Below are 13,891 nucleotides of genomic sequence, written 5' to 3'. Positions count from 1 at the left end.
TTCTTTATAGATATGGGAAGTACTACCTTAATTTTTATACGTAGGAATGAAATCCAGAAAAGTTAAATAATTTATCTAAAGTCACACAGCAATTCAGTGGCAAAGCCTGGGCTGAATTCTAAGTTCCAAACTTTGAAATACAAGCTTCTTTTATTTACGGATAATTTTTAAAAGTTAGAAAATGCTTCCTCAAAAGGCAATATATCAACACCCATTAGGATAGCTACTGTCAAAAGAAAATAACAAGTGTTGGGAAGGATGTGGAAAAACTGGAACACTTGTACACTATTGGTGGAAATGTAAAATGATGTAGCTGGTATACAAAAACACTATGGGGTTTTTTTCACAAAATTAAAAATAGAATTACCATATGATCTAGCAAGTTCACCTCTGGGTATACATGCAAAAGAACTGAAAGCAGAGTGTCAAAGAGATATTTGTACATCCACGCCCACAGAATTATTCACACTAAGCAAAAGGTGGAAACAACCCAAGTGTTTACCGACTTACGATTGTATCAACAAAAAATCTTTAAAAAGAAAGGAGATTCTAACATATGTTACAACATGGATGAAATTCAAGCACATTATGCTAAGTAAAATAAGCCAGCCACAAAAGGAAAACTACTGGATGGTTGCACTTACGTGATGTACCAGAGTAGTCAAGTTCAGAGAGACAGAAAATAGAATGGTAGTTGCAAGGGGGGTTTGGAGCAGTTATTCTGCCGGGTACGAAGTTTCAGTTTTGCAAGATAAAAAGGGTTTTAGAAATGGACGGTGGACGGTTGTACCGAAATATGAACGCGGCTAATGCCACTGAAATGGTTAAGATGGTTAGACTTAAAAATTGTTACGATGGTAAATTTTATGTTATGTGTAGTTTAGTTCAAAAGTCAACATGTCAAAAATTACTTACATTTGATGCTGGCACTCATGCTTAATGGAACTGAGCAGTCTACGGCAGCTGAAAGAAAAGAATCAGTTGTTCAGTATATTCTTAACATTTATAAATGACAACAAATATCAAATGTGGAAATCACAAAAAGTTCCAGAATTTACAGTTCCTTGTTTTGATTTTTATGGTACCTCTAGAAGCAAAAAATATAATATCCTTGAGAAAAAAAAAACACACTGGTTGGGATTAACAGCTCATTGGATACTGCAGAAGGAAATATTAGTGAACTTAAAAACATAGCAATATAAACTATTCAAAATGAAACGGAGTAAAGGAAGACTGGAAAATAAATGCACAGAGCGTCCCTGACCTAACCTACCTGAATCATGCACTTAACATACCTGTAATTGGGAGTCCCAAAACAAGTTCCTCCAAAAAAGCAAAATTAGACGCCCTACACCACCTGATTTCAAGATTTACTGTAATGCTATAGTAAGTAAGCAATAAGCTAATATAATAAAGACACAGAAGATCAATGGAACTGAAGAGTAAGTCCAGAAATATACCCTCAAATATGGTCACCTGTCTTTCAAAAACTGCCAAGGCAATTCAACATAGAAAGGACAATCTTGGGGAGCTTGGGTGGCTTGCTGGTTGAGCCCCCCACTCTTGATTTTGGTCATGGAATCGAGCCCTGTATCAGGCTCAATGCTGAGCGTGAAGCCCCCTTAAGATTCTCTGTCTCTCTCATTCTCTCCCTCTACCCCTCTCTCCTGCCTGTACTCTCTCTCTCTCTAAAATTAAAGAAAAACAAAAAACAAATGAAAAAAAAGGACAATCTTTTCAACAAATGATACTGGAAGTATTTGGATATTCATAGGCAAAAAAAAAATTACTCCTTATATCATATGTACAAAGTCACTCAAAATGGATCACAAACTTAAAAAAAAATGTAGGAACTAAAACTTAACACTTCTAAAAGAAGACAAAGAAAATCCTAGTGACCTAAAATTAAGGAAAGATTAAAAAAAATTTTTTTTGTTTTATTTTTGAGAGAGAGAAAGAGAGAGCGCAAGCAGGGGAGGGACAGAAAGAGAGAGGGACAAAGGATCCAAAGTGGGATCCACACTAGCACACTCTGAGCCCAATGTGGGGCTTGAACTCATATGCTGCAAGATCAGGACATGAGCCGAAGCTGGCCGGTCAACCAACTGAGCCACCCAAGCACCCCAGGAAAAGATTTCTTAAACAGGATATGAAAAGTATAAACTACTATTTTTTAATTTTTTTTAAGTTTATTTACTTATTTTGGGAGAGACAGAAGAAGGTGAGCAGGGAAGGGGCAGAAAGAAAGGGAGAATCCCAAGCAGGCTCTGTGTGCTGTCAGTGCAGAGCCTGATGAGGAGCTCAAACTCATGAAACTGTGAGATAACGATCTGATCCAAAATCAAGAGTTGGATGTTTGACAGACTGAATTACCCAGGCACCCCTGAAAAGTTAAACTATTAAAACAATCGAAAAACTGAACTTGATTTCACATGTCACAAAATATAATTTTTCTCTAGATTTCTCAATCATTTAAAATATAAACTTCAGGGGCACCTGGGTGGCTCAGTTGGTTAAGCAACCAATTTTGGCTCAGGTCATGATCTCACAGTTGGTGGGTTCGAGCCCCACATCGGGCTCCGTGCTGACAGCTCAGAGCCTGCTTCCGATTCTGTGTCTCCCTCTCTCTGCCCCTCCTCTGCTCATGCTCTCTCAAAAATGAATAAATGTTAAAAAAATAAAACAAAACAAAATAAAATAAATAAATAAAACATAAACTTCATAAAACATTAACTAAAATTTAAAACTTTAGCTCTTCTAGGCACCTGGATGGCTCAGTTGGTTAAGCGTCCAACTCTTGATTTCAGCTCAGGTCATGATCTCAGCATTTGTGAGATTAAGCCCTGCATCAGGCTCTGCGCAATCAGCTTGGAATTTTTCACCCCCCCCCGCCCCCTGCCCCGCAACTCACGTGTGTTCTTTCTCTCTCTCTCAAAATAAATATTAAAAAAAATAAAAAACACAAACTTTAGCTCTTCAAATGAGAAGATAAAAACTTTTTTAGAAGACGTTAGTGAAAAACTGGTGAAATTCAAAAAAGTCAGTAGTTACTAGTATTCTATCAATAGTCACTTGTTAGTTTTAATAACTGTACTATGGTTATATAAGATTTTAACATTAGGGAGAGCTGGGTGAAGGGTTTCTGTGACACCGTACTGTTTTTGCAATTTTTCTATAAGTCTAAAACAATTTCACAATAAATTATTTTTTAAAGAATATGAAAAGGTAAGTCTCAGGGAGAAAATATATCTGATATACGACCTGTTTTTAATACATAAAGAACTCTCACAACTTAGTATTAAGAAGACAAGTAACTTATCTTTAAAAATGGGCAAAAAATTTGAACAGATATTTCACCGAAGAAGATCTACAAATAGAAAATAAGCACAAGAGGGGCGCCCGGGTAGCTTAGTTGGTTGGGCATCTTACTTCGGCTCAGGTCATGATTTCACTGCTCATGAGTTCGAGACCTACATCGGGTTCTGTGCTGACAGCTAGGAGCTTCTCTGCCCCTCCCCTGCTCATGCTCTGTCTCTCTCTCTCTCTCTCTCTCTCTCTCTCTCAAATATAAAATAAAATATGTTAAAAAAAAAAAAGGAAAATAAGCACAAGAAAAGTTGTTCAACATCGTAGGCATTAGAGAAATACAAGCTAAAACCCGATGAGCTACCACTATGTCTCCACTAGAATGGGTACGAAAGGAAGTACTGTTCTGGTGAGGATGTACAAGTGACAGAAATACACAACGGCAGTCACTCTGGAAAACAGTTTGGCAGTTTCTTACAAAGTTAAACATATACTTACCATTTTACCCCACAATTCCACTCCTAGTGAATAAATTTAATCAAGTAAAATGGAAGCATGTGTTCAAAGACTGTATGTGAAGATTGTATGTTTTATTCCTAATGGCCAAAAGTGAGTCAAAACAATCCAAATATCCACCAACTGATGAATACATAAACAAATTATGGTATAGTCATTGACTGGAAAACTACTTAGCAATAAAAAGAACTACCGATGCACACACCAACATGGATTAGTCTCCAAAGCATTAGGTAATTCAAAGAAGCTAGACACGAAATGATTCATACTGTATGATTCCACTTATATGAAATTCTAGGAAAGGAAAACTATAGTCATAGAAAGCAGATCAGTGGTTGCCAGGGATTGAAGGAGGAGACTGATTGCGAAGGACTAGGGAGAACTTTTCAGGATGATGGAAATGTTCTATATCAGGGGTCAGTGAACGTTTTCTGTAAAGGGACAGATGGTAAACTTTTCAGGCTTTGCAGAGTGATATGGTCTCTGTCACAACTAGTCGACTCTGCCTTTGAGTGCAAAAACCACCATAGACGATATGTCCAAGAATGAATATGATTGCCTTTATATCTGGACAATGAAAGTTGAATTTTATGTGACTTTCACATGTTACAAAATATTGCTCTTTTGATTTTTTTCTGACCACTTAAAAATATAAATATAAATCTTATTTCTAGTTCAAGACCTGTACAAAAATAGGTGGTGGGAGGGTCTGACCAACAAGCTGTAGTTGGCTAGTCCCTGTTATAGAATGATTGTTGTGGTGATCATACAAATGGATATATGTTCCAAAACACAGATACTTAACTGTACACTTAAAATCAGTCATTTTATTATATATAAGTTATTATCTCAACAAAGCAACCAAAAAGAAAAAAAAGAGCAGCTGGTATCTTCTTTGTACAATTTCTTTAGATGTGAAAACAAAAGCAGATTATAAACTTTCATTATATTAACATCAATATCTAACCACAAAAACGTATTAGAGATAACACAGGTAAAATGAAATAAGTAGTTATTATATAGATATCACATAGAGTTAACAAAAATGGCATTCTGAATTTTCTATGTATAAAAGTTATAGTTAACAGGTGATATCTTGCTACATGAAACATAAATACATTTATATATAATATATTCATTTCTGCCACAGATTTACCCTAACTAGAAGTGAAGCTGAGGATTTAAATTGGATATAGAAAGTTCACATTTGCACATTTTTACCTTTGGCTGAAAGGATTTTATTATAGTGAACAGCCATGTGATTCTTGACCAGGTGGAGAGTACTTAGTCTGAGAGAGGAGGAGTCAGTGCAAAAAGCTAAAAATTAAAACATATTTAATCATTATATATTTAGAATTAATATCAAGTCATGAGAAAAACAAGATATTGATTATTAAGCTCATTTTTATAAAATGTCCTGAAAATTAACATACTGACATATCTGTGATGCTGGGTATGTCCTAGCCTTCATCTTGCACTGGTAACTGACAAGCTCTTGACTTCTTGGGTTCGAGCCTTTCTAAGACTGAGAGTTTGGGAAGAGATTCTGGAATATAATCTATTATCATTACATTTACAAAACTATTTCTTATTGACAGACATTAATCTCATAACTAAAAGCGTTTAGCTTGCTTGCCTGATTATAAAACAATGTTAGCATTGTTAACAGTTGAGTAAGTCAAACAAATCCAAAACTCTAAAATTCTCTGCAAAGATTCTTTTCTGAGGGGCGACTTCTAATTTTACACCTGAAAACACCATCAGTTTACTGCACTCTTTTTGAAGTATTAGGAATATATTAAGACAAATACGATCACATAGAAATTCCATAAGCTTCTCAATCTCATCTAAACTGTTTAAAAGATACCTTAGAAATAATTAAGCACTTATATATGAGTGTATAAAATGTAAATAAATCTAGGCATAACTTTTTAAACATTAAAAACCATTTTTGAGAATACATACATATAGTTAAACAAAACCAACAGCTAAAATGGCATATAAAGATTGAAAAGTAAGTGAATATCCTGTCATGACCCCTAGCCTCCCCTCCCAGAAGTATACTCTACTGCCATTTTTATGCATCCTTCTAGGGAAATTCTATGCATAATACAAACATTTACAGTAACGATAAGCTTGATACTTGTACTACAAGTAAAATTTATTGAATAGGTACCGTGCATGCACTGTTCTAGACTCTTCACATGTAAAAGCCATTTAGTCATTATTACCATTTAAAAGAAGTGGAGACCAAGAGAGATGTGAATAAGGTCTTCAAGGTCGCACAGCTTGATAAAGGACGCGGTTTAGATGTGAACCAAATCAGCTTCATACCTAGAACCACTATACCTACAGCAGCTCCACACATATATTCTTAAAAAAAAATGTTAGCAAACTACATATTGTTGTTCTTCATCCTGTTTTTCTAATGTATGTATACTTTACATCTAGTTTAAAATTTTTAGTTAAAAATAATTTTTCAATGTTTATGACTCTGCTTTATGTGTATATATACTTTATTACCAGAAATAAGTAAGTTAATTGAAAATGCGATCCGTCTTTCACTTTTAGAGGAACCAGAATCAAAGACTTTTCATGTAAGTAAGGAAAAAGAGATTTTCAATTATTTTGCTTAAAAATGCAGTTTAAATTTTGAAGCTATAATTATAAAAATATATTTTAAGTTCATGTTAAAAATTTAAAGGCTTTAAAGTGTGAAAACACAGAAAATTCAGATTTCCTTTTCATAGGATCGAGAACTCCAGTTGGAAAAGAGGCCCATCGGTGTTTACTCCGGATACAAATTGCATTTTTCAAGTGCTCTTCCCTTTCAGTACCAGTGTCTTTAATAACCTCCTGACCACCATTTTAACAAGGAAGGTAAGCTGTGTGCCAGGGTGGTCTGCCAGCAAAGAGTAGAGCTGGGCCGGAGATACAGCAGGGAGTGGGAGGCGACCAGGTCCACGTCCTGGGCACAATAGTAGTGTGAAATGATGGCCTCCTAAATTTTCTCAAGAATTCCTATACTATTTAATTATAATTAACAATACGAGGTTCAATATTGATTACATGAAGTAATTTTTCATCATGTCATACAATTTACAAATAAAGGAAACAAACAGTCAACGTCTTAACAAATAATCTTTTACCATTTAAACACCTCACTTACCATTACTTTTGGTGCTCAAGTGTCCTTTAAATAGGCATGGTGAACCATATCTGGGAAGGACAGAGGTTGCTCTGACTTTTAACAAAAAAATATAAATTAGGATAAGTAAAACACATCTTTCACGAAAACAAAAATACTGAGCATTTAAAAATAATAAATCTACCTTTGATTTTAAATATCAGAATTGTTTTATTTTGTTTATTTATTTTTAAGTAGGCTTCACACCCAGCACGAAACCCAACGTGGGGGTTGAACTCACAACCGAGATCAACAGCTGAGCTGAGATCAAGAGTCGGACCCTTACCTGACTGAGCCACCCAGGCGCCCCTCAGAATTGTTAAAATTTTATTCAATCATATTACTAACCAGCAATGATACATCAGACAGACAAAAATTCTTCTGCCATAGATAAAAGGCCTTCTCTTTTAACAAAGTAAGTTGTTTCCAGAACAGGTGTACCTTGAGACTTTAGTTTCACTGGATAAAATGATAACTATATCAATTATGTTATCTGATACATATTAATTTTATTCTGTATACCACTGACCTACCAGATTTTTTAATGATTTTCAGATACAGTTGAAGTGAGATTTTGAGTTAATACATATGTATTAATTATTCAGTTAATCATAGACCAGTCTGTCCTTAAAAATAATTTTAAGAAAGTAATCCCCGGGGCACCTGGGTGGTTCATCAGTTGAGCATCCAACTTCAGCTCAGGTCATGATCTCACGGTTCGTGGGTTTGAGCCCTGCGTCGGGCTCTGTGCTGACAGCTGGGAGCCTGGAGCCTGCTTTGGATTCTGTGTCTCCCTCCCTCTCTGCCCCTCTCCCACTCACATTCTATCTCTCAAAAATAAATTAAATGTGAAAAAAATTAAAATAAAAAGTAATCCCCTTACAAAGTAGTTTAATAAATTAGAAATTATATAATATAATGTTACTATGTAGAAGATATATGAAAATGTCAGAATCAGAACTTAATTATTAAAAGATGTCTTAAAGTTCATCTAGTCCAACTTACTTATACTCTTGTCTGGATCCTATCTCCCCTAAAGTCAGTGTCTCATCTTTCAGACCAGATGGATGGAAAATTAGACATAAACCTCCTCACAAAATTAATTTATTTCCTCCAAAAGTAGATTGTGTATTGAGGGGTAACCTTCAAGATAAGAAGGCTGAGTTACAGAGTTTAATGGAATTTAACATGCAAAATATGAATACTGTATCACTAAGACATGTTTTAAGTGTATAAAATGGTCAGTCTGCCATCAGGTGGGCTGCTATAAGCTATAAAGGCGTGGAGGGGGCACAAAGTCTGGAAGAAATATAGATGACTGAAAATAGAAAAAGAGGTGTCTAGATAGAACTAAAATCCAGGACCAGAGAACAAAGTTTGCTAAAAGAGACTAAAATAGAAAAACAAGTTGAGATCAGAATGTCTGAGAAGTTCCTTCTGTATCACAGGCCAGAGAGCAGGAAGGAAAAAAATTAACTTATTATTTAGGACAAGAGAGATCAAGATTACACCATTTGGATTGGTAATGACAGTCATGAAACTAGCATAGTTTGTTTCTACCAGGAAAGAAGGGGATCTGAAACCTAAACACACAAAAAAGCAAATTAACCAACAAAAACTCTCAAGCAGACCTTGTGTCTATGGAGGAAAAATAAGTGTTTCACTTTTTGTCTGCCCAGAACCCAATGCCTCTGTATGTGGAGACAGGACCTCAACTTGCCCTTGGGGAACCACTAGCCCTTCACTTTTAGCCCAAGTGGTTCAAGTACAGCTTATTCTACTGCTCAGAGGTGGGCATATAATCCAAATCTGACCAGCTATGCTAAGTGAAACAGGAATGACTATGTGACCCAGGTCCAGCCAATGACACACAATCCTGGGACTTTTACTGGAACCATTAGGAAAGAGACATTCTTTCCACTGGGCTAGAGCCCAGTGCAAGACAAATCAGCCTGGAACTTCTGGTGGCCATCTTGCACCATACAAGGGAGACCTATCTGAGAATGAAGCCTACCTGGAGAAAAGTGGAAGACAGAGAGATTCCTGGTGATATTGCTTGAGTCTCTGGATCTAACTGAAGCTCTACCCTTACCAGACTTTTCTTTAGAGGAGCTAAAAATTCTCTCAGCCAGTTTGAATTGGGTTTCTTCACTTGTAGTCAAAAGTTAATTTATTGAATACTAACCATGCCAGATACTGTTCTAAACACTTGGTAGCTACAAATGCACTTGATCCTTACAACAATCCAATGAGACAGGTATTATCATTGTCCCACTTTATAGATGAAGCACAATGAAGTAAAGCATGTAATTTGCCCACGATTACACAGCAACTATGTGTAACAGATTCAGAGTTTGTGGATCTCAATCCAAGGGAACCTGATAAATGTTATGTGTTCTGACTGTTCCACTGACCAGCCATTCCTCCACCTCTCCCTCTCTCTCTCTCTCTCTCTCTCTCTCTCTCTCTCTCTCAGGCCTCTCTATTCCCTGAGAAACAATGATATTGAAATTAGGCCAATTAATAACCCTACAATATCCTCTAAGTGCTCAAGTGAAAGGACAGTTACGTATCTCTCACTTTAAATCAAGTTAGAAATGACAAAGCTCAGTGAGGAAGGCATGTTGAAAACCTCGACAGGCCAAATCTAGGCCCCTTGTATCAAACACTTAGCTAAGTTATAAAAATGCAAAGGAAACGTTCTTGAAAGAAATTAAAAGTGCTGCTCCAAGAAACACATAAATGATAAGAAAGTGAAACAGCCTTATTGCTGACACATAGAAAGTATTAGTGGTCTTGAGAGAAGATCAAACTAGCTACAACAGTCCCTTAAGTCAAAGCCTAATCCAGAGCAAGGCCCCAACCCTCTTCATTTCTATGGACTAAGAGAGGTAAAGAAGCTGCAGAAAAGAAGCTTGAGGCTAGCATAGGTTGGTTCAGGAGGTTTAAGGAAAAGAAGCCATCTCCATAGCATAAAAGTATAAAGTGAAGCAGCAAGTTACCCAGAAGATCTAGCTAAGATAATTAATAAGGATGGCTACATTAAACAGATTTTCAATGTAGATGAAACAGCTTTACATTAGAAGAAGATGACATCAAGGACTTTCATAGCTAGAGAGAAGTTCCTGGCTTCAATGCTTCAAAGGACAGGATGACTCTTGTTAGAGGCTAAAGCAGCTGGTGACTTTAAATTGGAGCCAATGCTCATTTACCATTTCAAAAATCCTAGGGCCCTTAAGAGTTATGCTAAATCTACTGTGCTCTATAAATGGAACAGCAAAGCCTAGGTGACAGCACTTCTGTTTACAACATGGTTTGCTGAATATCTATCTATCTACCTACCTACCTATCTACCTACCTACCTACCTTGGTGTTCCTGGGTGGGCTCGATGGATATTTTAAGCCCACTGTTTTGAGGTCTACTGCTCAGAAAAAGATTCCTTTCAAAATATTACTGCTAACTGACAATGCACCTGTTCATCCAAGAGCTCTAATGGAGATGTACAATTAGATTAATGTTGCTAACACATTATCCATTCTGCAGCCCAGGGATCAAGGAGTAATTTCAACCTTCGAGTCTTATTATCTAAGAAATACATTTCATAAAGCTTTAGCTGTCATTCCTCTGATGGTTCTGGGCAACATAAATTGAAAATCTTCTGGAAAGTATTCACCATTCTAGATACCATTGAGAATGTTTGTGATTCATAGGAAGAAGTCAAAATATCAACATTAATAAGTTTGGAAGAAGCTGATTCCAACCCTCACGGATGACTTTGAGGGGTTTAGGACTTCAGTGGAGGAAGTACCTGCAGATGTGATAGAAATAAGAAACCTAGAATTAGAAGTGGAGCCTGAAGACGGGACTGAATTGATGCAATCTCACAATAAAACTTGAACGGATGAGGAGTTGCTTTTTTTAAAAAATTTTTTTAATGTTTGTTTATTTTTGAGAGAGAGAGAGAGAAAGAGACAGAGGCAAGTGGGGGAGAGGCACAGAGACAGAGACAGAGAGAGAGAGAGAGAGAGAGAGAGAGAGAATCCAAAGCAGGCTCCAGGCTCTGAGCTGTCAGCACAGAGCCCGACGTGGGGCTTGAACCCACAGACTGTGAGATCATGACCTGAGCTAAAGTCGACCGCTTAAACGACTAAGTCACCCAGGTGCCCAGAGGAGTTGCTTCTTAAAGATGAGCAAAGTGGTTTCTTGAGATGGAATCTATTCCTGGCAAAGATACTGTGAAGATTGTTGAAATGACAACCCAGGATTTAGACTATTACATAAACTTGGCTGATAACCAGAGGCAAGGTTTGGGAGGATTGACTCCAGTTTTGAAAGAAGTTCTACTGTGGGTAAAACACTATCAAAAGGCATCGTTCGTGAACGGAGAAATCGTTCGTGAAAGGAAGAGTCAGCTGATACAGCAAAGTTCAATGTTTAATGTTGTCTTATTTTAAGAAATGCCACAGTCATCCCAACTATCAGCAACTACCACCCTGATCGGCCAGCAGCCATCAACATCAACGCAAGATCGTCCACCAGCAAAAAGAATACCACTTGCTGAACGCTCAGATGATGGTTAGCATTGTTTAGCAATAAAGTATATATATATTTTTAATTTATTTTTGAGACAGAGAGAGACAGACCATGAACAGGGGAGGGGCAGAGAGAGAGGGAGACACAGAATCTGAAACAAGCTCCAGACTCTGAGCTGTCAGCACAGAGCCCAACGCGGGGCTCGAACTCATGGACCGCGAGATCATGACCTGAGCCGAAGTCGGACCCTTAACCGACTGAGCCACCCAGGCGCCCCAAAGTATTTTTAAATGAGGGTATGTACATTATTTTTTAGACATAATGTTACTGCATACTTAATAGACTACAGTGTAGGGTAAACACAACTTTTATATACACTGGGAAACCAAAAATTTTATTTGACTCAGTTTACTGAGATATTTGCTTTATTGTGGTGGAATGGACCCTGCAGTATGTCCGAGGTATGCCTCTGTACTTTAAATTTTACATATATCCTTTCCCATGCTCCCACCTCTGCCATGGGATCATATGTAAAAATAATGGCCCTAAGGTTTCACATTCCTCAACGGGACTCAAAGCCTGTTCTGCCACTTACTATGACCTTGGCAAGTTATATATGACCCTCTTATTTACTGTGAAGTGAGGATAATACCTATCAAGATGTTTTTGTGGATTACATAATGAGATAACTTGGCAGTTGTTTCTGTTACACAGCAAGGATAGCTTATGTTGTAAAATTTCTAAAAAACATAAAAGCATGTTGGTTTGCTTTTTCTGGAACTTATGTTGACAGTGTCAGAATATACAGTTTGCTGTCAATGGATAGTAATTTCGTATGTTCACAACAGCACTTATTTTGACCAATGATTATGTAATAAAAGCACACTCATATTCAAAAGCGAGACACTGCAAGGAACCATCTAGCAGCTTGGTTTAAAGATACTTTTAGGGGGTGCTTGGCTGGCTCAGTGGGTAGAGCATGTGATTCTTGATCTTGGGGTGGTAAGTTTGAGCTGCACATTGGGTGGAGAGAGGACTTAAAATATATATACAAATAAATAAAGATACTTTAAAGATATACAAATAAATATAAATATTTTATATAAATATAAAAATTTATATATTTATAAATAAAGTATAAATACAATATGTACAAATAAATAAAGATACTGGGTCCACTTGACCCAGACAGTATTCAATAAAGGGTAGGTGAATATAGTGATTATGGATTAGTCCTTTGCCGATAACACTGAAGCCAACAACACTGCATCATTTGGAAACATACAAGAAATGCAAAATCTCAGCCCCCAGCAGACCTACTGAATCATAATCTGTTTTTTTAAGTTTATTTATTTTATGTGTGTGTGTGTGAGAGAGAGAGAGACAGAGGGAGAGAGAATCGCAAGCAAGCAGGCTTCACACTGACAGTGCACCGCCCTACGCGGGGCTCCATCCCACAAACCGTGAGATCATAACCTGAGCCAAGATCAAGAGACCAACTTAACCAACTAAGCCACCCAGGCGCCCCCATAATCTGCATTTTAACACGATTCCCAGGGGATTCCTATTCACATTAAAGCTAAAGAATCCCTGGGTTATTTGTTTTGTGGGGAGGACGGTGGTTACAGAAGGGAAGATTTCGTATTTAACCGATTACTTAAAATGTGCCAGGAGTTATATATTATCCTCATTTAAACTTCAAGAACTCTATGACATGGACATTTTACTGTCACATTCGAGAGATGAGGAAATTGAGGGTCGTCCTTGCGAAGAGCAAGGGAGCTTGATCTGGGGGACCTAAATTTAGTTCCTCTGCCTCGGGGCCACCGAGGTAAGAAAGGCTGCATGCGCCGAGTTCAAGAGACCGGGCCTCCAGCAGTCAGGGCCACAAATTCTGAGCAGGCGGGACCTCGTCCTCCTGTGCGCGGGTTAACACTGGGGCCAACAGTGGCAAGTCAACAGGGGACCTGGAGCCCCCAGAGCGCGGCCCCGACCCGCGCCCCCGAGCCACGGATCCCGGACCCCAGGCCCGGTTACGCGGCGGCGCGAGGCGGCGGTCGCCCTTGAGAGTTCCCTTTACCTCTCCGGCTGCCATTCATGCTTAGATCCTCTTGCAGCCGCCGTGGGGACACGCCGGACCCCCTTCGGTCCTTCCCCGGGCAGGGTCAGCCCCCGCAGCAGGGGATTGGCGCGCAGGAGCCCGCGCGGGGCGGCAGCCGCTGGAGACCGTCGCTAGGCCCGTTGCTAAGGGCCGGGGCCGCGGCGCCGGGATTGTGACGTCACCGCGCAGGGACGTGCTCTCCCGCCGCCGAGCTCCCGGGGGTACGCGGAGGGAGGGGGAGAGCAGT

General features: G+C 38.4%; 1 protein-coding gene across 3 annotated transcripts in view; it reads right to left on the bottom strand.

Moving 5' to 3' along the window:
- Positions 1 to 13,809, bottom strand: part of SPATA7 (spermatogenesis associated 7) — a 39,558-nt gene extending 25,749 nt beyond the window's left edge. Inside the window, exons 1-4 of one of the 3 annotated variants that reach the window (XM_019461959.2) lie at positions 13,624 to 13,809; positions 6,992 to 7,066; positions 5,044 to 5,139; positions 916 to 963 (exon numbers count right to left, since the gene is read on the bottom strand). In XM_019461959.2, the coding sequence (XP_019317504.2) occupies positions 916 to 963; positions 5,044 to 5,139; positions 6,992 to 7,066; positions 13,624 to 13,642 (238 nt within the window). In that variant the 5' untranslated portion in view covers positions 13,643 to 13,809. The remainder of the gene's footprint in view (positions 1 to 915; positions 964 to 5,043; positions 5,140 to 6,991; positions 7,067 to 13,623) is intronic. The other 2 variants (XM_019461960.2, XM_019461961.2) reach the window with 2 other exon arrangements.
- Between the last annotated feature and the right edge of the window lie 82 nt (positions 13,810 to 13,891).

This window comes from Panthera pardus, unplaced genomic scaffold (assembly GCF_024362965.1).
Source record: "Panthera pardus isolate Hobbes unplaced genomic scaffold, ASM2436296v1 HiC_scaffold_24, whole genome shotgun sequence".
In the NCBI taxonomy this organism is placed as follows: domain Eukaryota; kingdom Metazoa; phylum Chordata; class Mammalia; order Carnivora; family Felidae; genus Panthera; species Panthera pardus.
This window is presented reverse-complemented; position numbering and strand designations above follow the sequence as displayed.